The 24,084-nt window shown below is 45.5% G+C and overlaps 1 protein-coding gene across 2 annotated transcripts; it reads left to right on the forward strand.

Annotated features, from left to right (window-relative positions):
- Positions 1-1,839: 1,839 nt before the first annotated feature.
- psmg2 (proteasome (prosome, macropain) assembly chaperone 2) lies at positions 1,840-17,615 on the forward strand. 2 transcript variants are annotated; one of them, XM_071374373.1, is made up of 7 exons: positions 1,841-2,031; positions 2,171-2,342; positions 4,456-4,514; positions 9,437-9,555; positions 9,760-9,933; positions 11,379-11,499; positions 17,237-17,615. In XM_071374373.1, the coding sequence occupies exons 1-7, from the start codon at positions 1,972-1,974 to the stop codon at positions 17,315-17,317; spliced, it is 786 nt and encodes a 261-aa protein (XP_071230474.1). In that variant the 5' UTR covers positions 1,841-1,971; the 3' UTR covers positions 17,318-17,615. The 2 variants fall into 2 exon arrangements, with proteins under 2 accessions (XP_071230475.1, XP_071230474.1); XM_071374374.1 differs by lacking the exons at positions 11,379-11,499; positions 17,237-17,615 and adding an exon at positions 10,560-10,711 and having other exon boundaries at positions 1,840-2,031.
- The last annotated feature ends 6,469 nt before the right edge of the window (positions 17,616-24,084 follow it).

A 24,084-nucleotide genomic window follows, 5' to 3' on the forward strand; every position in this document is an offset into this window, starting at 1 on the left:
AACCCTCTACTCATCAGCCTTTAACCTAACCCTCTACTAATCAGCCTTTAACCTAACCCTCTACTCTTCAGCCTTTAACCTAACCCTCTACTCTTCAGCCTTAAACCTAACCCTCTACTCCTCAGCCTTTAACCTAACCCTCTACTCATCAGCCTTAAACCTAACCCTCTACTCATCAGCCTTAAATCTAACCCTCTACTCATCATCCTTTAACCTAACCCTCTACTCTTCAGCCTTAAACCTAACCCTCTACTCATCAGCCTTAAACCTAACCCTCTACTCATCAGCCGTAAACCTAACCCTCTACTCATCAGCCTTAAACCTAACCCTCTACTCATCTGCCTTAAACCTAACCCTCTACTCATCAGCCTTAAACCTAACCCTCTACTCTTCAGCCTTAAACCTAACCCTCTACTCATCAGCCTTAAACCTAACCCTCTACTCATCAGCCTTTAACCTAACCCTCTACTCTTCAGCCTTAAACCTAACCCTCTACGCATCAGCCTTAAACCTAACCCTCTTTTCATCAGCCGTAAACCTAACCCTCTACTCATCAGCCTTAAACCTAACCCTCTACTCATCAGCCTTTAACCTAACCCTCTACTCTTCAGCCTTAAACCTAACCCTCTACGCATCAGCCTTAAACCTAACCCTCTTTTCATCAGCCGTAAACCTAACCCTCTACTCATCAGCCTTAAACCTAACCCTCTACTCATCACCCTTAAACCTTACCCTCTACTCATCAGCCTTAAACCTAACCGTCTACTCATCAGCCTCAAACCTAACCCTCTACTCTTCAGCCTTTAACCTAACCCTCTACTCATCAGCCTCAAACCTAACCCTCTACTCTTCAGCCTTAAACCTAACCCTCTACTCTTCAGCCTTAAACCTAACCCTCTACTCATCAGCCTTAAACCTAACCCTCTACTTTTCAGCCTTAAACCTAACCCTCTACTCTTCAGCCTTAAACCTAACCCTCTACTCTTCAGCCTTAAACCTAACCCTCTACTCATCAGCCTTAAACCTAACCCTCTACTCATCAGCCTTAAACCTAACCCTCTACTCATCAGCCTTAAACCAAACCTTCTACTCATCAGCCTTAAACCTAACCCTCTACTCAAATTTTTTAAACAAGAAAATGGTGCCATCTACTTTGCTTAATATAAGATATTTTAAATTATTTATTCTTTTACTTTTGACACTTAAAAGTATCTTTTAGCAATTACATTTACTTTTGGTACTTAAGTATATTTAAAACCAAATACTTTTAGACTTTTACTCAAGTAGTATTTTACTGGCTGACTTTCACTTTTATTTGAGTATACTTTTACTCAAGTACGACAATTGCGTACTTTTCTCACGACTGTCTGATGGTATAGCATAGGACATATACACGTTTATCAAATAAAATACACATTATTCAAGTACATATTACTGTACCCGTGCAGTGTAACGTCTGAAAGCTAAAGACATGTTGTGTGTTGATGGGCAACATTTTAAAACATTACAAAACTTTCTTCCAAGCATAATGGCAAACTACACAGAGGAGGCTACTGATAACACTTTAAAGACGGTACTTGGCGGGAGTTGTGTATCTATTTTGGCAAAAAGGTTCATCTTAGCGACGCGGCTAAAAATAGGCGACCGCTCGATTCCCCTTTCAGACACAAAAATATCTCCCTCATTCTTTTATTTTAAGACGTCTATTGGAACTTTTAATGAAGGTACATTTAAATATGGAAGTTTATTTTTGTCAAATCGTATAAATATATTTAAAATGTTGACTTCTATTGCAGTACAACAATATTTTTATTCAGGCATCTGATAACGCATCAACATCGACGCCATCTATGTTCTTAAAGGCCCATTTCCAGCTTGCAAGAAGCGAAAGTAAATGGGAAATTATTACAACCAAAATACTCTGAAAGTGGTTGATTGAACAGTAATTAAGTTGTTTAATTCTCAACACACATGATGTTTGTCGCGGCAGAATGCACCCCAACGTCTTTTAAAGACTTTACCCTGATTATGGTGAGTTAACTGACATGCGTCCTCTTTATTTATGCTCTATCATTGTGTCTAATTGGTTTCAACGTGTGCTACACGCTTCTACTACAGTGTCTATTCTACTGTATTGTATCTAACCAGATGTCACATTGTCTGTCTACAGCCAGCAATCTCTGTTGGAAATGTGGGGCAGCTGGCAGTGGACCTGATTGTTTCTACGCTCAACATGTGTCGAGTCGGATACATCCACACTGACTGTCTCATCCCTATGGCAGGGAACAACCCTTATGCTACATTCGCTGAGAACGCCAACGACCTCAGTACCAATGCAGAAGGTACACTACATATACAAAACAGTGGAGGCTGGTGGGAGGAGATATAGGAGGCAAAGCTCATTGTTATGGCTGGAATGGAATAAATGGAAAGATATCAAACATGGAAACCACATGTTTGACTCTGTTCCATTGATTCCATTCCAGCCATAACAATGAGCTTTGCCTCCTATATCTCCTCCCACTCCTCCCACCAGCCTCCGCTGATACAAAAATATGTGGATACCCCTTCAAATTGTAGATTTGGCTATTTCAGGCACTATAAAATTGGGCACACAGCCATGCAATCTCCATAGACAAACATTGGCAGTAAACTGGCCTTACTGAAGAGCTCAGTGACTTTCAATGTGGCACCGTCATAGGATGCCACCTTTCCAACAAGTCAGTTCATCACATTTCTGCCCTGGTCAACTGCATCCCACTGCTGGCTTGCTTCTGAAGCTAAGCAGGGTTGGTCCTGGTCAGTCCCTGTATGGGAGACCAGATGCTGCTGGAATTGGTGTTGGAGGACCAGTAGGAGGCACTCTTTCCTCTGGTCTAAAAATATCCCAATGCCCCAGGGCAGTGATTGGGGACATTGCCCTGTGTAGGGTGCTGTCTTTCGGATGGTATGTTAAACGGCTATCCTGACTCTCTGTGGTCACTAAAGATCCCTTAGCACTTATCGTAAGAGCCCGGTGTCCTGTCTAAATTCCCAATTTGGCCCTCATACCATCATGACCACCTAATCATCCCCTGTTTACAATTGACTCATTCATCCCCTCTCCTCTCCCCTGTAACTATTCCCCAGGTTGTCGCTGTAAATGAAAATGTGTTCTCAGTCAATTTACCTGGTAAAATAAGGGTTAAATGAATAAAAAGTGCTGTTATTGTGAAGTGGAAATGTCTAGGAGCAACAACGGCTCAGTGGCGACGTGGTAGGCCACAACTTCCACTGTGGGGTGAAGCGTGTAAAAAAATTGTCTGTCATCGGTTGCAAACCTCCCTACCGAGTTCCAAACTGCCTCTGAAAGCAACGGCAGCACAATAACTTTTCATCAGGAAAAGTTATTGAAATGGGTTTCCATGGCCAAGCAGCTGCACACAAGCCTAAGATCACCATGCGGAATGCCGAGCATCGGCTGGAGGGGTGTAAAGCTCGCCGCCATTGGACTCTGGAGCAGTGGAAACATGTTCTCTGGAGTGATGAATCACACTTCACCATCTGGCAGTCCGACGGACAAATCTGGGTTTGGCGGATGCCAGGAGAACGCTACCTGTCCCGAAGCATAGTGCCAACTGTAAAGGTGGAAATACTGGTCTGGGGCTGTTTTTCATGGGTAGGGCTAGGCCCCTTAGTTCCAGTGAAGGGAAATCTTAATGCTACAGCATGCAATTTACATTGTAGGTGATTCGGTTCTTCCAACTTTGTGGCAAAAATTTGGAGAAGGCCCTTTCCTGTTTCAGCATGACAATGCCCCTTGCACAAAGCGAGGTCCATACAGAAATGGTTTGTCAAGATCGGTGTGGAAGAACTTGACTGGCCAGCAGATAGCCCTGACCTCAACCCCATCAAACATCTTTGGGATGACTTGGAATGCTGTCTGCGAGCCAGGCCTAATCGCCCAACATCAATGCCCGACCTCACTAATGCTCTTGTGGCTGAGTGAGAGTAAGTCCCCGCAGCAATATTCCAAAGTCTAGCAGAAAGCCTTCCCAGAAGAGTGGAGACTGTTATAGACGCAAATGGTGGACAAACTCTATATTGGGGATCCCGAGTGGCGCAGCGGTCTAAGGCACTGCATCTCAGTGTTAGAGGCGTCACTACAGATCCTGGTTCGATTTCAGGCTGTATCACAACTGGCTGTGATTGGGAGTCCCATAGGGCAGCGCACAATTGGGCCAGCGTTGGCCCAATCATTATAAATAAGAATTTGTTCTTAACTGACTTGCCTAGTTAAAATAAAAAGTTAATGCCCATGATTTTGTTCGACAAGCAGGTGTCCACATACTTTTGGTCTTGTAGTGTAATAGGGTAGTTGTCTATGTAACACTGTACTGTTAATGATCATAATATACAATAGTCATTGCTTCAGTCACATTGACATGGAATGAGATTCTCTCCTCTCTTGAACAGTGTACTCTTCTCCAGAGTTGAGGTTGGCAGTTCTTCAGATCAGAACCCCAATTGTCCAGGTAATGTAACAGAGGTTGGCTTCATTTAACCCATTCTATTTGTAACAGAGTTAAGAATGTACCATAAGCCTTAAAGGGGAAGCTCACCCAAAAACACTTCTGGTCCCTTTATAACACTTGCCTGGCTGTTTGTCAGTACAGTAATCCCTCGTTTATCGCGGGGGTTACGTTCCGAAAATGACCCGCGATAAGTGAAATCCGCGAAATAGAAAACTTTTTTTTTTTTTACAATTAGCAACTATTACATGTATACAAATACAGTGACTCACGTGTAGGCCGTTTCGTCGACATTATGGGTTTAGGAGATGTTCGAAATTACAAGATAATTTGGCCAACTTAATGTAAATTTGCCAAGCTGTTTTATGTACGTACACATAACTGCACGAGACGACAAAATGATAGCACAATTCGTAGCATGTTTTGATACAAGAAGCGGGAGTGAGTTTTTAGCGAATCAGAATGCAGAGCACAATGCACCAAAAAAAAAAAAAAAATTGCATTATGAAAATCCGCGAAATAGCGAATCCGCGATAAGTGAACCGCGAAGTGGCGAGGGATCACTGTACCCCAGACTGTTTTTAGGTTCATTGTTTTGAGTATTTAGATTTCTGTATTTTTATATCAACATGCTGAATTTCTAAAATCACCTAAAATGCTTTGAATACGGTGTATTTATTGTTACATAAATAACGATACATTGAATTGCCAAATAAATGTGTTATAATGTAAAACATATATTTTTTAAACAGTCCTATTTTGTGCGCAAAAGTCTTCCATAAAAATATGTAATCTGGTAAAAACTCTTCATGGTTCTAAAATGGATAATTATAGGAGGTGGGACGAAGGACCGTCTTACTATTGGTCTTCAAGAAAGGAAATCAGAACGAAAGGAAGTTAACAAAGATGCTAGCTAGGCTAGCTGTTATTAGTCTGAAGTAAGGCTAGCTGGGCTAGCGGTTAGTAGTCTGAAGTAAAGTAAGGCTAGCTAGGCTAGCGGTTAGTAGTCTAAAGTAAGGCTAGCTAGGCTAGCGGTTAGTAGTCTAAAGTAAGGCTAGCTAGGCTAGCGGTTAGTAGTCTAAAGTAAGGCTAGCTAGGCTAGCGGTTAGTAGTCTAAAGTAAGGCTAGCTAGGCTAGCGGTTAGTAGTCTAAAGTAAGGCTAGCTAGGCTAGCGGTTAGTAGTCTGAAGTAAAGTAAGGCTAGCGGTTAGTAGTCTGAAGTAAAGTAAGGCTAGCGGTTAGTAGTCTGAAGTAAAGTAAGGCTAGCGGTTAGTAGTCTGAAGTAAAGTAAGGCTAGCGGTTAGTAGTCTGAAGTAAGGCTAGCGGTTAGTAGTCTGAAGTAAAGTAAGGCTAGCGGTTAGTAGTCTGAAGTAAAGTAAGGCTAGCGGTTAGTAGTCTGAAGTAAAGTAAGGCTAGCGGTTAGTAGTCTGAAGTAAAGTAAGGCTAGCGGTTAGTAGTCTGAAGTAAAGTAAGGCTAGCGGTTAGTAGTCTGAAGTAAAGTAAGGCTAGCGGTTAGTAGTCTGAAGTAAAGTAAGGCTAGCGGTTAGTAGTCTGAAGTAAAGTAAGGCTAGCGGTTAGTAGTCTGAAGTAAAGTAAGGCTAGCGGTTAGTAGTCTGAAGTAAAGTAAGGCTAGCGGTTAGTAGTCTGAAGTAAAGTAAGGCTAGCGGTTAGTAGTCTGAAGTAAAGTAAGGCTAGCGGTTAGTAGTCTGAAGTAAAGTAAGGCTAGCGGTTAGTAGTCTGAAGTAAAGTAAGGCTAGCGGTTAGTAGTCTGAAGTAAAGTAAGGCTAGCGGTTAGTAGTCTGAAGTAAAGTAAGGCTAGCTAGGCTAGCGGTTAGTAGTCTAAAGTAAGGCTAGCTAGGCTAGCGGTTAGTAGTCTGAAGTAAAGTAAGGCTAGCGGTTAGTAGTCTGAAGTAAAGTAAGGCTAGCTAGGCTAGCGGTTAGTAGTCTGAAGTAAAGTAAGGCTAGCTAGGCTAGCGGTTAATAGTCTAAAGTAAGGCTAGCTAGGCTAGCGGTTAGTAGTCTGAAGTAAAGTAAGGCTAGCGGTTAGTAGTCTGAAGTAAAGTAAGGCTAGCTAGGCTAGCGGTTAGTAGTCTGAAGTAAAGTAAGGCTAGCTAGGCTAGCGGTTAATAGTCTAAAGTAAGGCTAGCTAGGCTAGCGGTTAGTAGTCTGAAGTAAAGTAAGGCTAGCGGTTAGTAGTCTGAAGTAAAGTAAGGCTAGCTAGGCTAGCGGTTAGTAGTCTAAAGTAAGGCTAGCTAGGCTAGCGGTTAATAGTCTAAAGTAAGGCTAGCTAGGCTAGCGGTTAGTAGTCTGAAGTAAAGTAAGGCTAGCGGTTAGTAGTCTGAAGTAAAGTAAGGCTAGCTAGGCTAGCGGTTAGTAGTCTGAAGTAAAGTAAGGCTAGCTAGGCTAGCGGTTAGTAGTCTGAAGTAAAGTAAGGCTAGCTAGGCTAGCGGTTAGTAGTCTGAAGTAAAGTAAGACTAGCGGTTAGTAGTCTGAAGTAAAGTAAGGCTAGGCGAATAACGTTAGTAGTCAAGTAGCTGAGTGACGTTGGTCAAAATGAAGTGCATTAATGTTCCGGTCCGATACAAATACACTACACATTTAAACTATTTCCCTGACCTCTGGAGCTTTGTGTCAGTTATGGCAGCAGGCCATCCCACATCCTATGATTGTTCTGGTTGGTAAGTTGTCAAGGAGGGTGGTCATGTGTGTTTGTGATTAGACAACCACTGGTTGGAGCTCAGTCAAGGGTCCTATGCAAACAGAGCAACGGAGCGTCGTATACAGTCCGTTCCAAAGTAGGTAAATAACAACGCTGTGTGTAGCAGCCTTAAGGGAAGAGTGGAGGACGAGAAGCTGCTCACTGACATCGGTTTCACGTGGATATGGTTATGCTGTCCATCGTATGGTTATGCTGTCCATCGTATGGTTATGCTGTCCAACGTATGGTTATGCTGTCCAACGTATGGTTATGCTGTCCATCGTATGGTTATGCTGTCCATCGTATGGTTATGCTGTCCAACGTATGGTTATGCTGTCCAACGTATGGTTATGCTGTCCATCGTATGGTTATGCTGTCCATCGTAGGGTTATGCTGTCCATCGTAGGGTTATGCTGTCCATCGTAGGGTTATGCTGTCCATCGTAGGGTTATGCTGTCCAACGTAGGGTTATGCTGTCCAACGTAGGGTTATGCTGTCCCACGTAGGGTTATGCTGTCCCACGTAGGGTTATGCTGTCCAACGTAGGGTTATGCTGTCCAACGTAGGGTTATGCTGTCCAACGTAGGGTTATGCTGTCCAACGTAGGGTTATGCTGTCCAACGTAGGGTTATGCTGTCCAACGTAGGGTTATGCTGTCCAACGTAGGGTTATGCTGTCCAACGTAGGGTTATGCTGTCCAACGTAGGGTTATGCTGTCCAACGTAGGGTTATGCTGTCCAACGTAGGGTTATGCTGTCCAACGTAGGGTTATGCTGTCCAACGTAGGGTTATGCTGTCCAACGTAGGGTTATGCTGTCCAACGTAGGGTTATGCTGTCCAACGTAGGGTTATGCTGTCCAACGTAGGGTTATGCTGTCCAACGTAGGGTTATGCTGTCCATCGTAGGGTTATGCTGTCCATCGTAGGGTTATGCTGTCCATCGTAGGGTTATGCTGTCCATCGTAGGGTTATGCTGTCCCATCGTAGGGTTATGCTGTCCCATCGTAGGGTTATGCTGTCCCATCGTAGGGTTATGCTGTCCCATCGTAGGGTTATGCTGTCCAACGTAGGGTTATGCTGTCCAACGTAGGGTTATGCTGTCCAACGTAGGGTTATGCTGTCCAACGTAGGGTTATGCTGTCCAACGTAGGGTTATGCTGTCCAACGTAGGGTTATGCTGTCCAACGTAGGGTTATGCTGTCCAACGTAGGGTTATGCTGTCCAACGTAGGGTTATGCTGTCCAACGTAGGGTTATGCTGTCCAACGTAGGGTTATGCTGTCCAACGTAGGGTTATGCTGTCCAACGTAGGGTTATGCTGTCCATCGTAGGGTTATGCTGTCCATCGTAGGGTTATGCTGTCCATCGTAGGGTTATGCTGTCCATCGTAGGGTTATGCTGTCCCATCGTAGGGTTATGCTGTCCCATCGTAGGGTTATGCTGTCCCATCGTAGGGTTATGCTGTCCCATCGTAGGGTTATGCTGTCCCATCGTAGGGTTATGCTGTCCCATCGTAGGGTTATGCTGTCCAACGTAGGGTTATGCTGTCCAACGTAGGGTTATGCTGTCCAACGTAGGGTTATGCTGTCCAACGTAGGGTTATGCTGTCCAACGTAGGGTTATGCTGTCCATCGTAGGGTTATGCTGTCCATCGTAGGGTTATGCTGTCCATCGTAGGGTTATGCTGTCCAACGTAGGGTTATGCTGTCCAACGTAGGGTTATGCTGTCCATCGTAGGGTTATGCTGTCCCATCGTAGGGTTATGCTGTCCCATCGTAGGGTTATGCTGTCCCATCGTAGGGTAATGCTGTCCATCGTAGGGTTATGCTGTCCGTCGTAGGGTAATGCTGTCCGTCGTAGGGTAATGCTGTCCCATCGTAGGGTTATGCTGTCCCATCGTAGGGTTATGCTGTCCCATCGTAGGGTAATGCTGTCCGTCGTAGGGTTATGCTGTCCGTCGTAGGGTAATGCTGTCCATCGTAGGGTAATGCTGTCCAACGTAGGGTTATGCTGTCCAACGTAGGGTTATGCTGTCCATCGTAGGGTTATGCTGTCCAACGTAGGGTAATGCTGTCCATCGTAGGGTAATGCTGTCCATCGTAGGGTAATGCTGTCCATCGTAGGGTAATGCTGTCCATCATAGGGTTATGCTATCCATCGTAGGGTAATGCTGTCCATCGTAGGGTTTTTGGGAGAGGAGAGCTATCATATAGGTCCTTTCTGTTGCAGACAAAGTCCAAGAAGTTCTGTAAGCTGATGGTGTCTTGGATCAAAGCCAGTGGTTTCTCCAGAACTGTAGTGCTGTCCAGCAGCCATGCTTACCAGAGGGATGACCAACAGCTACTGGGGTACAGAACTGCTAGCTACCAAAATTACTATATTCAACTAGACTTTTTTCCCTTTCCATTTGTCACATGAATATATTGAGTGCATGGCAGAGAGCTCTGACTGACAAATCCTACATCAAATATATAAAAAGTATTTCGATATCATTGTCCATGTTCCAATATTCCACCAATGAACATGATGATAGATGAACCCCTTTCTTGCAGCACTCCCCTGCGTTACCTGCAGACTCCCTCCATGCAGAAGGTGACTGGTGACCGGCTGAAGGAGATGGAGTGGAAGGAGATGGAGACAGTATCTACCTTCCCTGGAGTTACCGACTCAGAGCAGCGCCTCTATATACCTGGAGGGGGCGCCACTAAAGGCCTCTTCACTGACAGGTACAGGACAGACTGACGGGGATGTAGGTAGAAGTCACCTCTGAACACTGATACAGGATCATATTTGTTTTTACCCATGTGATGGTTAGGAGTGGGGCGAAGGGTGATTCTAGGTCTGGTTACGGGGCGACTTCTCTTCTACCACAGGGGATGGGTTAGTGGGTGGTCGTAGACATTACTGGCTATATCATCCTCACACGTGCAGTGTGGAACGCTGAACACTACATCTGATAAAGAGGAATATGCTTACCTTGCACAAAAAGTTCACTTAGGTGCACTATGCAGAAATCGCCATTTCCTGGTTGCTAAAATTCTAATAGTTCTCATAATTTCAGTTTGTGTCAAAACAAGCAAGTATAGTTTTTAGAGAATCATTGTACCATCTAAACCGCCGTGAAATTGTTTTTCCATAACCATATTGTATTTTCAGATGTTTGAGGCTGGTGTACCAAACAGAAAGTAAAAGATGCAAAACTACATTTAAGAAATATCTATCTAATAATAGCGTCTTAGACTGGCTTTCAATAAGAATGACAAATGTATAACTCACATGTGGATTTGGTTGGGTCGCCCATAAAGTTACATATTGCGACTAAGGTTTTCTCCATGTTGTCTCTGTGTTCCAGCTGTGCTGAGGACATTCCTCTCCATGTTGTCTCTGTGTTCCAGCTGTGCTGAGGACATTCCTCTCCATGTTGTCTCTGTTCCAGCTGTGCTGAGGACATTCCTCTCCATGTTGTCTCTGTGTTCCGGCTGTGCTGAGGACATTCCTCTCCATGTTGTTGTCTCTGTGTTCCAGCTGTGCTGAGGACATTCCTCTCCATGTTGTTGTCTCTGTGTTCCAGCTGTGCTGAGGACATTCCTCTCCATGGTGTCTCTGTGTTCCATTACATTTACATTTAAGTCATTTAGCAGACGCTCTTATCCAGAGCGACTTACAAATTGGTGCATTCACCTTATGATATCCAGTGGAACAACCACTTTACAATAGTGCATCTAACTCTTTTAAGGGGGGGGGGGGGTTAGAAGGATTACTTTATCCTATCCTAGGTATTCCTTAAAGAGGTGGGGTTTCAGGTGTCTCCGGAAGGTGGTGATTGACTCCGCTGACCTGGCGTCGTGAGGGAGTTTGTTCCACCATTGGGGTGCCAGAGCAGCGAACAGTTTTGACTGGGCTGAGCGGGAACTGTACTTCCTCAGAGGTAGGGAGGCGAGCAGGCCAGAGGTGGATGAACGCAGTGCCCTTGTTTGGGTGTAGGGCCTGATCAGAGCCTGAAGGTACGGAGGTGCCGTTCCCCTCACAGCTCCGTAGGCAAGCACCAGGACATTCCTCTCCATGGTGTCTCTGTGTTCCAGCTGTGCTGAGGACATTCCTCTCCATGGTGTTGTCTCTGTGTTCCGGCTGTGCTGAGGACATTCCTCTCCATGTTGTCTCTGTGTTCCAGCTGTGCTGAGGACATTCCTCTGGTGGTGGTGCTGATCTTCTGCTCTGAAGGAGACAACATCCCAGACGCCTTCACTCTCCTGAACCACCTCAACACCTGGCTCCACCTAGTGGACGCTCCTGTAAGTGCTACCGAATGAGTACAGCCATATGATGTTATGGTCGCTTGTGTATTTACATTTGAGTTATTTAGAAGACACTCCTATCCAGAGCAACTTAGTCAGTACATTCAACTAAGTTAAGTAGGGAAAACAATTACATGTCACATTCATTGCAAGCCAGCAGCATACCACCCTGCATACCACTGTTGGCTTGCTTCTGAAGCTAAGCAGGGTCGGTCCTGGTCAGTCCCTGGATGGGAGACCAGATGCTGCTGGAAGTGGTGTTGGAGGGCCAGTAGGAGGCACTCTTTCCTCTGGTCTAAAAAATATCCCAATGCCCCAGGGCAGTGATTGGGGACACTGCCCTGTGTAGGGTGCCGTCTTTCGGATGGGACGTTAAACGGGTGTCCTGACTCTCTGAGGTCATTAAAGATCCCATGGCACTTATCGTAAGAGTAGGGGTGTTAACCCCGGTGTCCTGGCTAAATTCCCAATCTGGCCCTCAAACCATCATGGTCACCTAATAATCCCCAGTTTATAATTGGCTCATTCATCCCCCTCCTCTCCCCTGTAACTATTCCCCAGGTCGTTGCTGCAAATGAGAACGTGTTCTCAGTCAACTTACCTGGTAAAATAACGGTAAAATAAATAAAATAAAAAAGTACAAATGAAATTAAATGTATTTGTCACATACACATGGTTAGCAGATGTTAATGCGAGTGTAGCGAAATGCTTGTGCTTCTAGTTCCGACAATGCAGTAATAACCAACAAGTAATCTAACCTAACAATTCCACAACTACTACCTTGTACACACAAGTGTAAAGGGATAAAGAATATGTACATAAAGATATATGAATGAGTGATGGTACAGAACAGCAAAGGCAAGATGCAGTAGATGGTATAGAGACAGTATATACATATGAGATGAGTAATGTAGGGTATGTAAACATTATATTAAGTGGCTAGTGATACATTGATTACATACATTGTTCCATTATTAAAGTGTCTAGAGAGTTGAGTCAATATGTTGGCAGCAGCCACTCGATGTTAGTGATGGCTGTTTAACAGTCTGATGGCCTTGAGATAGAAGCTGTTTTTCAGTCTCTCGGTCCCTGCTTTGATGCACCTGTACTGACCTCGCCTTCTGGATGATAGCGGGGTGAACAGGCAGTGGCTCGGGTGGTTGTTGTCCTTGATGATCTTTATGGCCTTCCTGTGACATCGGGCGGTGTAGGTGTCCTGGAGGGCAGGTAGTTTGCCCCCGGTGATGCGTTGTGCATACCTCACTACCCTCTGGAGAGCCTTACGGTTGTGGGCGGAGCAGTTGCCGTACCAGGCGGTGATACAGCCCGACAGGATGCTCTCGATTGTGCATCTGTAGAAGTTTGTGAGTGCTTTTGGTGACAAGCCGAATTTCTTCAGCCTCCTGAGGTTGAAGAGGCGCTGCTGCGCCTTCTTCACAACGCTGTCTGTGTGGGTGGACCATTTCAGTTTGTCCGTGATGTGTACGCCGAGGAACTTAAAACTCTCCACTACTGTCCCGTCAATGTGGATAGGGGGCTGCTACACCCTTTGAAATAGTCACCATCAGCAGAATAAAAAACAAACAAAAATATCATTTTATTTGTCACATGTGCCGAATATAACCGGTGTAGAGATTACTGTGAAATGCTGATTATAACCGGTGTAGACATGTGAAATGCTGATTATAACCGGTGTAGACATTACTGTGAAATGCTGAATATAACCGGTGTAGAGATTACTGTGAAATGCTGATTATAACCGGTGTAGACATGTGAAATGCTGAATATAACCGGTGTAGGGATTACTGTGAAATGCCGAATATAACCGGTGTAGACATTACTGTGAAATGCCGAATATAACCGGTGTAGACATTACTGTGAAATGCCGAATATAACCGGTGTAGACATTACTGTGACATGCCGATTATAACCGGTGTAGACATTACTGTGACATGCCGATTATAACCGGTGTAGACATTACTGTGACATGCCGATTATAACCGGTGTAGACATTACTGTGACATGCCGATTATAACCGGTGTAGACATTACTGTGACATGCCGATTATAACCGGTGTAGACATTACTGTGACATGCCGATTATAACCGGTGTAGACATTACTGTGACATGCCGATTATAACCGGTGTAGACATTACTGTGACATGCCGATTATAACCGGTGTAGACATTACTGTGACATGCCGATTATAACCGGTGTAGACATTACTGTGACATGCCGATTATAACCGGTGTAGACATTACTGTGACATGCCGATTATAACCGGTGTAGACATTACTGTGACATGCCGATTATAACCGGTGTAGACATTACTGTGACATGCCGATTATAACCGGTGTAGACATTACTGTGACATGCCGATTATAACCGGTGTAGACATTACTGTGACATGCCGATTATAACCGGTGTAGACATTACTGTGACATGCCGATTATAACCGGTGTAGACATTACTGTGACATGCCGATTATAACCGGTGTAGACATTACTGTGACATGCCGATTATAACCGGTGTAGACATTACTGTGACATGCCGATTATAACCGGTGTAGACATTACTGTGACATGCCGATTATAACCGGTGTAGACATTACTGTGACATGCCGATTATAACCGGTGTAGACATTACTGTGACATGCCGATTATAACCGGTGTAGACATTACTGTGACATGCCGATTATAACCGGTGTAGACATTGCTGTGACATGCCGATTATAACCGGTGTAGACATTACTGTGACATGCCGATTATAACCGGTGTAGACATTACTGTGACATGCCGATTATAACCGGTGTAGACATTACTGTGACATGCCGATTATAACCGGTGTAGACATTACTGTGACATGCCGATTATAACCGGTGTAGACATTACTGTGAAATGCTTACTTATAAGCCCTAAACCAACAATGCAGAGTAAAAAAAAAAAGTAAAACATCTGCTAAATAAACTAAAGTAAAAATTATAACACAATACAATAACGAGGCTATATACCGTTACCGAGTCAATGTACAGGTTAGTCGAGGTAATATGTACATGTAGGTAGCAGTAAAGTGACTATGCATAGATAATACACTGCTGCTAGTCTGTTTATGTCAATGTATGGTATGTGTGTGTGGCGTCAGTATGCCCGTGTGCTGGAGTATCAGTGTAGTGGTTAGTCCAGTGAATACGTCAAGCCTGTGAGTCCCAGCAAATAATCAGAATAAAATAAGGGGGTCAATGTAAATAGTCTGGTGGCCGTTTGATCAACTGTTCAGGAGTCTTATGGCTTGGGGGTAGAAGCTGTTTAGGAGCCTTTTGGTCCCAGACTTGGCGCTTAGGTACCGCTTGCCGTGTGGTAGCAGAGAGAACAGTCTATGACTTGGGTGGCTGGAGTCTTTTACAATTTTTTTAGTGCCTTCCTCTGACACTGCCTGGTATAGAGGTCCTGGATGGCAGGAAGCTTGGCCCCAGTGATGTACTGGGCCGTTAGCACTACCCTCTGTAGCGCCTTGCGGTGTGATGCCGAGCAGTTGCCACACCAGGTGGTGAAGCAACCAGTCAGGATGCTCTCGATGGTGCCGCTTAAGAACTTTTTGAAGATCTGAGGACCCATGCCAAATCTTTTCAGCCTCCAGAGGGGGAATAGGTGTGGTCGTGCCTTCCTCACGGCTGCCTTGGTGTGTTTGGATCATGATAGTTTGTTGGTGATGTGGACACCAAGGAACTTGAAGCTTTCGACCCGCTCCACTCCGCTACAGCCCCGTCGACGTGAATGGGGGCGTGCCCTCCTTTTCCTGTAATCCACGATCAGCTCCTTTGTCTTTCTCATGTTGAGGGAGAGATTGTTGTCCTGGCATCACATTGCCCGGTCTCTGACCTCCTCCCTATAGGCTGTCTCATCGTTGTCAGTTATCAGGCCTACCACCGTCGTGTTGTCAGCGAACTTAATGATGGTGTTGGAGTCTTGCGTGGCCATGCGGTGGGAGGTACAGGGGGGGACTAAGCATGCATCCCTGAGAGGCCCTTGTGTTGAGGGTCAGTGTGGTGGATGTGTTGTTGCCTACCCTCACCACCTGTGGTTGGCCCATCAGGAAGTCCAGGATCCAGTTGCAGAGGGAGGTGTTCAGTCCAAGGGTCCTTAGCTTAGTGATGAGCTTTGAGGGCACTATGGTGTTGAACGCTGAGTTGTAGTCAATGAACAGCATTCCCTCGTAGGTGTTCCTTTTTCGAGGTGGGAAAGGGCAGTATGATGTGCAATAGAGATTGCGTCATCTATGGCTCTGTTAGGGCGGTACGCGAATTGGAGTGGGTTCAGGGTGTCTGGGATGATGGTGTTGCTGGTCATGGCTCACATCGTTTCAAAGCATTTCAGGGCTACAGATGTGAGTCCTACCGTGCAATAGTCATTTAGACAGGTGACCTTGGCGTTCTTGGGCACAGGCACTATGTTGGTCTGCTTGAAACATGTAGGTATTACAGACTCGGACAGGGGAGGGTGAAAATGTTAGTGAAGACACTTGCCAGCTGGTCAGCGCATGCTCTGAGTACACATCCTGGTAATCTGATCATCTGGCCCTGCGACCTTCTGAATGTTAACCTGTTTTAAAGGTCTTACTCCCATTGGCTACAGAGGGTGTGATCAAACAGTCGTCCGGAACAGCTGGTGCTCTCACGCATGGTTCTGTGTTGCTTACCTCGACGCGAGCATGAAAGCATTTAGCGTCTGTTAGGCTTGCTTCACTGGGCAGCTCTTTGTTGTTAGGCTTGCTTCACTGGGCAGTTCTTCCCTTTGTAATCCATGATAGTTTGCTGTCACATCCCTGTCACATCCGGCGAGCGTCAGTCGGTGTAGTACAATTTGATCTTAGTCCTGTATTGATGCTTTGCCTGTTTGATGGTTCGTCGGATGGCATAGCGGGATTTCTTATAAGCGTCCGGATTAGTGTCCCGCTACTTGAAAGTGGCAGCTTTTAGCTCCGTGCGGATGTTGCCTGTAATCCATGGCTTCTGGTTGGAATATGTACGTACAGTCACTGTGGGGACGAGGACGTCGACGCACTGATTAATGAAGCCGGTGACTGATGTGGTGAACTCCTCAATGCCTTCGAACCACTTCCGTATTGAGCGCATCACTGGTACTTTAAGTTTTTGCTTGTAAGCAGGAATCGGGAGGATAGTTATGGTCAGATTTGCCAAATGGCGGGTGAGGGAGAGCTTTGTACGTTTCTCTGTGTGTGGAGTAAAGGTGACCGATATTACATTTTTTTTTTTTTCACTAGTTGCACGTGACATGCTGGTAGAAATTACGTATAACAAATTTCAGTTTCCCTGAATTAAAATCCCCGGCCTCTAGGAGCGCCACATCTGGGTGAGCATTTTCTTGTTTGCTTATGTCCTTATACAGCTCGTTGATGGTAAATAGACAGCTACGAAGAATATAGATAAACTCTGTTGGTAAATAGTGTTGTCTACAGTTTATCATGAGGTACTCTACCTCAGGTGAGCAAAACCTTGAGACTTCCTTTTTATATTAGAGATTGTGCACCAGCTGTTGACAGAGACACACACACCACCCCCTCCCTGATCTTACCGCAGGCTGCTGTTCTGTCTTGCCGAGGCACAGAAAAAACGGCTAACTGTATATTATCCATGTCGTTGTTCAGCCACGACTCTGAAACACAGGATATTAGTTATTCATGTTCCGTTTATACATGCCTTCTCCATCCTTCATAGGCCCAGACGCAGCCAAAGTGGAGGATACCAGCATCATGGAGGCTGCTCTTTGGCAGTGGCATCCCCCCTGCACTCTTCTAAATCTTCCCCCCTTCTAAATCACCCAGTGGCATCTCCCTGCTCTGTCCTAAATCCCCTCCCCCCAACTCTCTCAATCCCCCCCATCTCTTTTTTAAATCTGTGCCCCCCTCCCCTCTCCAGAGATTGGTGACTCGACCCAGAATATAGATTGGTCTGAATGCTTAGAAAATGGATAACACCATCTTTGGTGTTATGAGTCCAGGTTTAAAGACCTGAAGTGTGCCTAGTGGTTGTCATTACCTACCCTGGTGATGAGAATCAATATTTACTGTATGGTTATTAAAAGTATTAAATCATCTCTGGTGTCCAGTGTCAGTTAATGCAGTCTTTGTAGAGAATGTGTGCGCCCCTATATAGGGCACTACTTTTGACCTGGTCTACAGGGAATATGGGGCCATTTGACCTGGTCTATAGGGAATATGGGGCCTTTTGACCTATAGGGAATACGGGAACTTTTGACCTGGTCTATAGGGAATACGGGGCCATTTGACCTGGTCTATAGGGAATATGGGGCCATTTGACCAATAGGGAATATGGGGCCATTTGACCTATAGGGAATATGGGAACTTTTGACCTGGTCTACAGGGAATATGGGGCCATTTGACCTGGTCTATAGGGAATATGGGGCCTTTTGACCTATAGGGAATATGGGGCCATTTGACCTGGTCTATAGGGAATATTGGGCCATTTGACCTGGTCTATAGGGAATATTGGGCCATTTGACCTGGTCTATAGGGAATATGGGGCCATTTGACCTGGTCTATAGGGAATATTGGGCCATTTGACCTGGTCTATAGGGAATATGGGGCCATTTGACCTGGTCTATAGGGAGTATGGGGCCATTTGACCTGGTCTATAGTGAATATGGGACCTTTTGACCTAGTCTATAGGGAATATGGGGCCTTTTGAACTGGTCTTTTGGGAATATGGGGCCTTGTGACCTGGTCTATAGGGAATATGGGGATTTTTGACCTGGTCTATAGGGAATATGGGACCATTTGACCTGGTCTTTAGGGAGTATGGGGCCATTTGACCTGGTCTTTAGGGAGTATGGGGCCATTTGACCTGGTCTATAGGGAATATGGGGCCATTTGACCTGGTCTATAGGGAATATGGGGCCTTTTGACCTATAGGGAATATGGGGCCATTTGACCTGGTCTATAGGGAATATGGGGCCATTTGACCTGGTCTATAGGGAATATGGGAACTTTTGACCTGGTCTATAGGGAATATGGGGCCATTTGACCTGGTCTATAGGGAATATGGGGCCATTTGACCTGGTCTATAGGGAATATGGGGCCATTTGACCAATAGGGAATATGGGGCCATTTGACCAATAGGGAATATGGGGCCATTTGACCTATAGGGAATATGGGAACTTTTGACCTGGTCTACAGGGAATATGGGGCCATTTGACCTGGTCTATAGGGAATATGGGGCCTTTTGACCTATAGGGAATATGGGGCCATTTGACCTGGTCTATAGGGAATATGGGGCCATTTGACCTGGTCTATAGGGAATATGGGAACTTTTGACCTGGTCTATAGGGAGTATGGGGCCATTTGACCTGGTCTATAGGGAATATGGGGCCATTTGACCTGGTCTATAGGGAATATGGGAACTTTTGACCTGGTCTATAGGGAATATGGGATCATTTGACCTGGTCTATAGGGAATATGGGGCCATTTGACCTGGTCTATAGGGAATATGGGGCCATTTGACCAATAGGGAATATGGGGCCATTTGACCAATAGGGAATATGGGGCCATTTGACCTATAGGGAATATGGGAACTTTTGACCTGGTCTACAGGGAATATGGGGCCATTTGACCTGGTCTATAGGGAATATGGGGCCTTTTGACCTATAGGGAATATGGGGCCATTTGACCTGGTCTATAGGGAATATTGGGCCATTTGACCTGGTCTATAGGGAATATGGGGCCATTTGACCTGGTCTATAGGGAATATGAGGATTTTTGACCTGGTCTATAGGGAATATGGGGATTTTTGACCTGGTCTATAGGGAATATGGGGATTTTTGACCTGGTCTATAGGGAATATGGGACCATTTGACCTGGTCTATAGGGAGTATGGGGCCATTTGACCTGGTCTTTAGGGAGTATGGGGCCATTTGACCTGGTCTATAGGGAATTTGGGGCCATTTGACCTGGTCTATAGTGAATATGGGACCTTTTGACCTAGTCTATAGGGAATATGGGGCCTTTTGAACTGGTCTATAGGGAATATGGGGCCATTTGACCTGGTCTTTTGGGAATATGGGGCCTTGTGACCTGGTCTATAGGGAATATGGGGATTTTTGACCTGGTCTATAGGGAATATGGGACCATTTGACCTGGTCTTTAGGGAGTATGGGGCCATTTGACCTGGTCTTTAGGGAGTATGGGGCCATTTGACCTGGTCTATAGGGAATATGGGGCCATTTGACCTGGTCTATAGGGAATATGGGGCCTTTTGACCTATAGGGAATATGGGGCCATTTGACCTGGTCTATAGGGAATATGGGGCCATTTGACCTGGAATATGGGAACTTTTGACCTGGTCTATAGGGAATATGGGGCCATTTGACCTGGTCTATAGGGAATATGGGGCCATTTGACCTGGTCTATAGGGAATATGGGGCCATTTGACCAATAGGGAATATGGGGCCATTTGACCAATAGGGAATATGGGGCCATTTGACCTATAGGGAATATGGGAACTTTTGACCTGGTCTACAGGGAATATGGGGCCATTTGACCTGGTCTATAGGGAATATGGGGCCTTTTGACCTATAGGGAATATGGGGCCATTTGACCTGGTCTATAGGGAATATTGGGCCATTTGACCTGGTCTATAGGGAATATGGGGATTTTTGACCTGGTCTATAGGGAATATGGGACCATTTGACCTGGTCTATAGGGAGTATGGGGCCATTTGACCTGGTCTTTAGGGAGTATGGGGCCATTTGACCTGGTCTATAGGGAATTTGGGGCCATTTGACCTGGTCTATAGTGAATATGGGACCTTTTGACCTAGTCTATAGGGAATATGGGGCCTTTTGAACTGGTCTATAGGGAATATGGGGCCATTTGACCTGGTCTTTTGGGAATATGGGGCCTTGTGACCTGGTCTATAGGGAATATGGGACCATTTGACCTGGTCTTTAGGGAGTATGGGGCCATTTGACCTGGTCTTTAGGGAGTATGGGGCCATTTGACCTGGTCTATAGGGAATATGGGGCCATTTGACCTGGTCTATAGGGAATATGGGGCCTTTTGACCTATAGGGAATATGGGGCCATTTGACCTGGTCTATAGGGAATATGGGGCCATTTGACCTGGTCTATAGGGAATATGGGAACTTTTGACCTGGTCTATAGGGAATATGGGGCCATTTGACCTGGTCTATAGGGAATATGGGGCCATTTGACCTGGTCTATAGGGAATATGGGGCCATTTGACCAATAGGGAATATGGGGCCATTTGACCAATAGGGAATATGGGGCCATTTGACCTATAGGGAATATGGGAACTTTTGACCTGGTCTACAGGGAATATGGGGCCATTTGACCTGGTCTATAGGGAATATGGGGCCTTTTGACCTATAGGGAATATGGGGCCATTTGACCTGGTCTATAGGGAATATTGGGCCATTTGACCTGGTCTATAGGGAATATTGGGCCATTTGACCTGGTCTATAGGGAATATGGGGCCATTTGACCTGGTCTATAGGGAGTATGGGGCCATTTGACCTGGTCTATAGGGAGTATTCGGCCTTTTGACCTGGTCTATAGGGAATATGGGGCCTTTTGACCAATAGGGAATATGGGGCCATTTGACCTGGTCTATAGGGAATATGGGGCCATTTGACCTGGTCTATAGGGAATATGGGGCCATTTGACCTGGTCTATAAGGAATATGGGACCTTTTGACCTGGTCTATAGGGAATATGGGGCCATTTGACCTGGTCTATAGGGAATATGAGGATTTTTGACCTGGTCTATAGGGAATATGGGGATTTTTGACCTGGTCTATAGGGAATATGGGACCATTTGACCTGGTCTATAGGGAGTATGGGGCCATTTGACCTGGTCTTTAGGGAGTATGGGGCCATTTGACCTGGTCTATAGGGAATTTGGGGCCATTTGACCTGGTCTATAGTGAATATGGGACCTTTTGACCTAGTCTATAGGGAATATGGGGCCTTTTGAACTGGTCTATAGGGAATATGGGGCCATTTGACCTGGTCTTTTGGGAATATGGGGCCTTGTGACCTGGTCTATAGGGAATATGGGGATTTTTGACCTGGTCTATAGGGAATATGGGACCATTTGACCTGGTCTTTAGGGAGTATGGGGCCATTTGACCTGGTCTTTAGGGAGTATGGGGCCATTTGACCTGGTCTATAGGGAATATGGGGCCATTTGACCTGGTCTATAGGGAATATGGGGCCTTTTGACCTATAGGGAATATGGGGCCATTTGACCTGGTCTATAGGGAATATGGGGCCATTTGACCTGGTCTATAGGGAATATGGGAACTTTTGACCTGGTCTATAGGGAATATGGGGCCATTTGACCTGGTCTATAGGGAATATGGGGCCATTTGACCTGGTCTATAGGGAATATGGGGCCATTTGACCAATAGGGAATATGGGGCCATTTGACCAATAGGGAATATGGGGCCATTTGACCTATAGGGAATATGGGAACTTTTGACCTGGTCTACAGGGAATATGGGGCCATTTGACCTGGTCTATAGGGAATATGGGGCCTTTTGACCTATAGGGAATATGGGGCCATTTGACCTGGTCTATAGGGAATATTGGGCCATTTGACCTGGTCTATAGGGAATATGGGGATTTTTGACCTGGTCTATAGGGAATATGGGACCATTTGACCTGGTCTATAGGGAGTATGGGGCCATTTGACCTGGTCTTTAGGGAGTATGGGGCCATTTGACCTGGTCTATAGGGAATTTGGGGCCATTTGACCTGGTCTATAGTGAATATGGGACCTTTTGACCTAGTCTATAGGGAATATGGGGCCTTTTGAACTGGTCTATAGGGAATATGGGGCCATTTGACCTGGTCTTTTGGGAATATGGGGCCTTGTGACCTGGTCTATAGGGAATATGGGACCATTTGACCTGGTCTTTAGGGAGTATGGGGCCATTTGACCTGGTCTTTAGGGAGTATGGGGCCATTTGACCTGGTCTATAGGGAATATGGGGCCATTTGACCTGGTCTATAGGGAATATGGGGCCTTTTGACCTATAGGGAATATGGGGCCATTTGACCTGGTCTATAGGGAATATGGGGCCATTTGACCTGGTCTATAGGGAATATGGGAACTTTTGACCTGGTCTATAGGGAATATGGGGCCATTTGACCTGGTCTATAGGGAATATGGGGCCATTTGACCTGGTCTATAGGGAATATGGGGCCATTTGACCTGGTCTATAGGGAATATTGGGCCATTTGACCTGGTCTATAGGGAATATTGGGCCATTTGACCTGGTCTATAGGGAATATGGGGCCATTTGACCTGGTCTATAGGGAGTATGGGGCCATTTGACCTGGTCTATAGGGAGTATGGGGCCTTTTGACCTGGTCTATAGGGAATATGGGGCCTTTTGACCAATAGGGAATATGGGGCCATTTGACCTGGTCTATAGGGAATATGGGGCCATTTGACCTGGTCTATAGGGAATATGGGGCCATTTGACCTGGTCTATAAGGAATATGGGACCTTTTGACCTGGTCTATAGGGAATATGGGGCCATTTGACCTGGTCTATAGGGAATATGAGGATTTTTGACCTGGTCTATAGGGAATATTGGGCCATTTGACCTGGTCTATAGGGAATATGGGGCCATTTGACCTGGTCTATAGGGAGTATGGGGCCATTTGACCTGGTCTATAGGGAGTATGGGGCCTTTTGACCTGGTCTATAGGGAATATGGGGCCTTTTGACCAATAGGGAATATGGGGCCATTTGACCTGGTCTATAGGGAATATGGGGCCATTTGACCTGGTCTATAGGGAATATGGGGCCATTTGACCTGGTCTATAAGGAATATGGGACCTTTTGACCTGGTCTATAGGGAATATGGGGCCATTTGACCTGGTCTATAGGGAATATGAGGATTTTTGACCTGGTCTATAGGGAATATGGGGATTTTTGACCTGGTCTATAGGGAGTATGGGGCCATTTGACCTGGTCTATAGGGAGTATGGGGCCATTTGACCTGGTCTTTAGGGAGTATGGGGCCATTTGACCTGGTCTATAGGGAATTTAGGGCCATTTGACCTGGTCTATAGTGAATATGGGACCTTTTGACCTAGTCTATAGGGAATATGGGGCCTTTTGAACTGGTCTATAGGGAATATGGGGCCATTTGACCTGGTCTTTTGGGAATATGGGGCCTTGTGACCTGGTCTATAGGGAATATGGGGATTTTTGACCTGGTCTATAGGGAATATGGGACCATTTGACCTGGTCTTTAGGGAGTATGGGGCCATTTGTGAATCCAAGATGGCGTAGCAGTCAGATGTCCTTTGTCCTCGTCCTGTCCCGTGTATATATTTTTTATATATTTTCTTCGCATTTCTTTTTATATATATTTTTTTTCTTCTTAAAAACTCAACTTCAAAACACTCTCCTGCAACCTACCTCACCAAATGTGGTGCGGATCTGTTTTTTTTCTCCTCAAAGGTATTATTCACCTCGTATCCGAAATCTACAACAGAAGCTAGCCAGAAGTTAG

Source organism: Salvelinus alpinus, chromosome 29, assembly GCF_045679555.1.
Source record: "Salvelinus alpinus chromosome 29, SLU_Salpinus.1, whole genome shotgun sequence".
Taxonomy (NCBI): domain Eukaryota; kingdom Metazoa; phylum Chordata; class Actinopteri; order Salmoniformes; family Salmonidae; genus Salvelinus; species Salvelinus alpinus.

Bases quoted from the DNA above. Each gene is read 5' to 3' on its own strand.
- psmg2 (XM_071374373.1), top strand. From the start codon at position 1,972: ATGATGTTTGTCGCGGCAGAATGCACCCCAACGTCTTTTAAAGACTTT. The intron at 9,934-11,378 runs GTACAGGACAGA...TCTGTGTTCCAG, and splicing joins AAAGGCCTCTTCACTGACAG to CTGTGCTGAGGACATTCCTC. The intron at 11,500-17,236 runs GTAAGTGCTACC...CATCCTTCATAG, and splicing joins TCCACCTAGTGGACGCTCCT to GCCCAGACGCAGCCAAAGTG.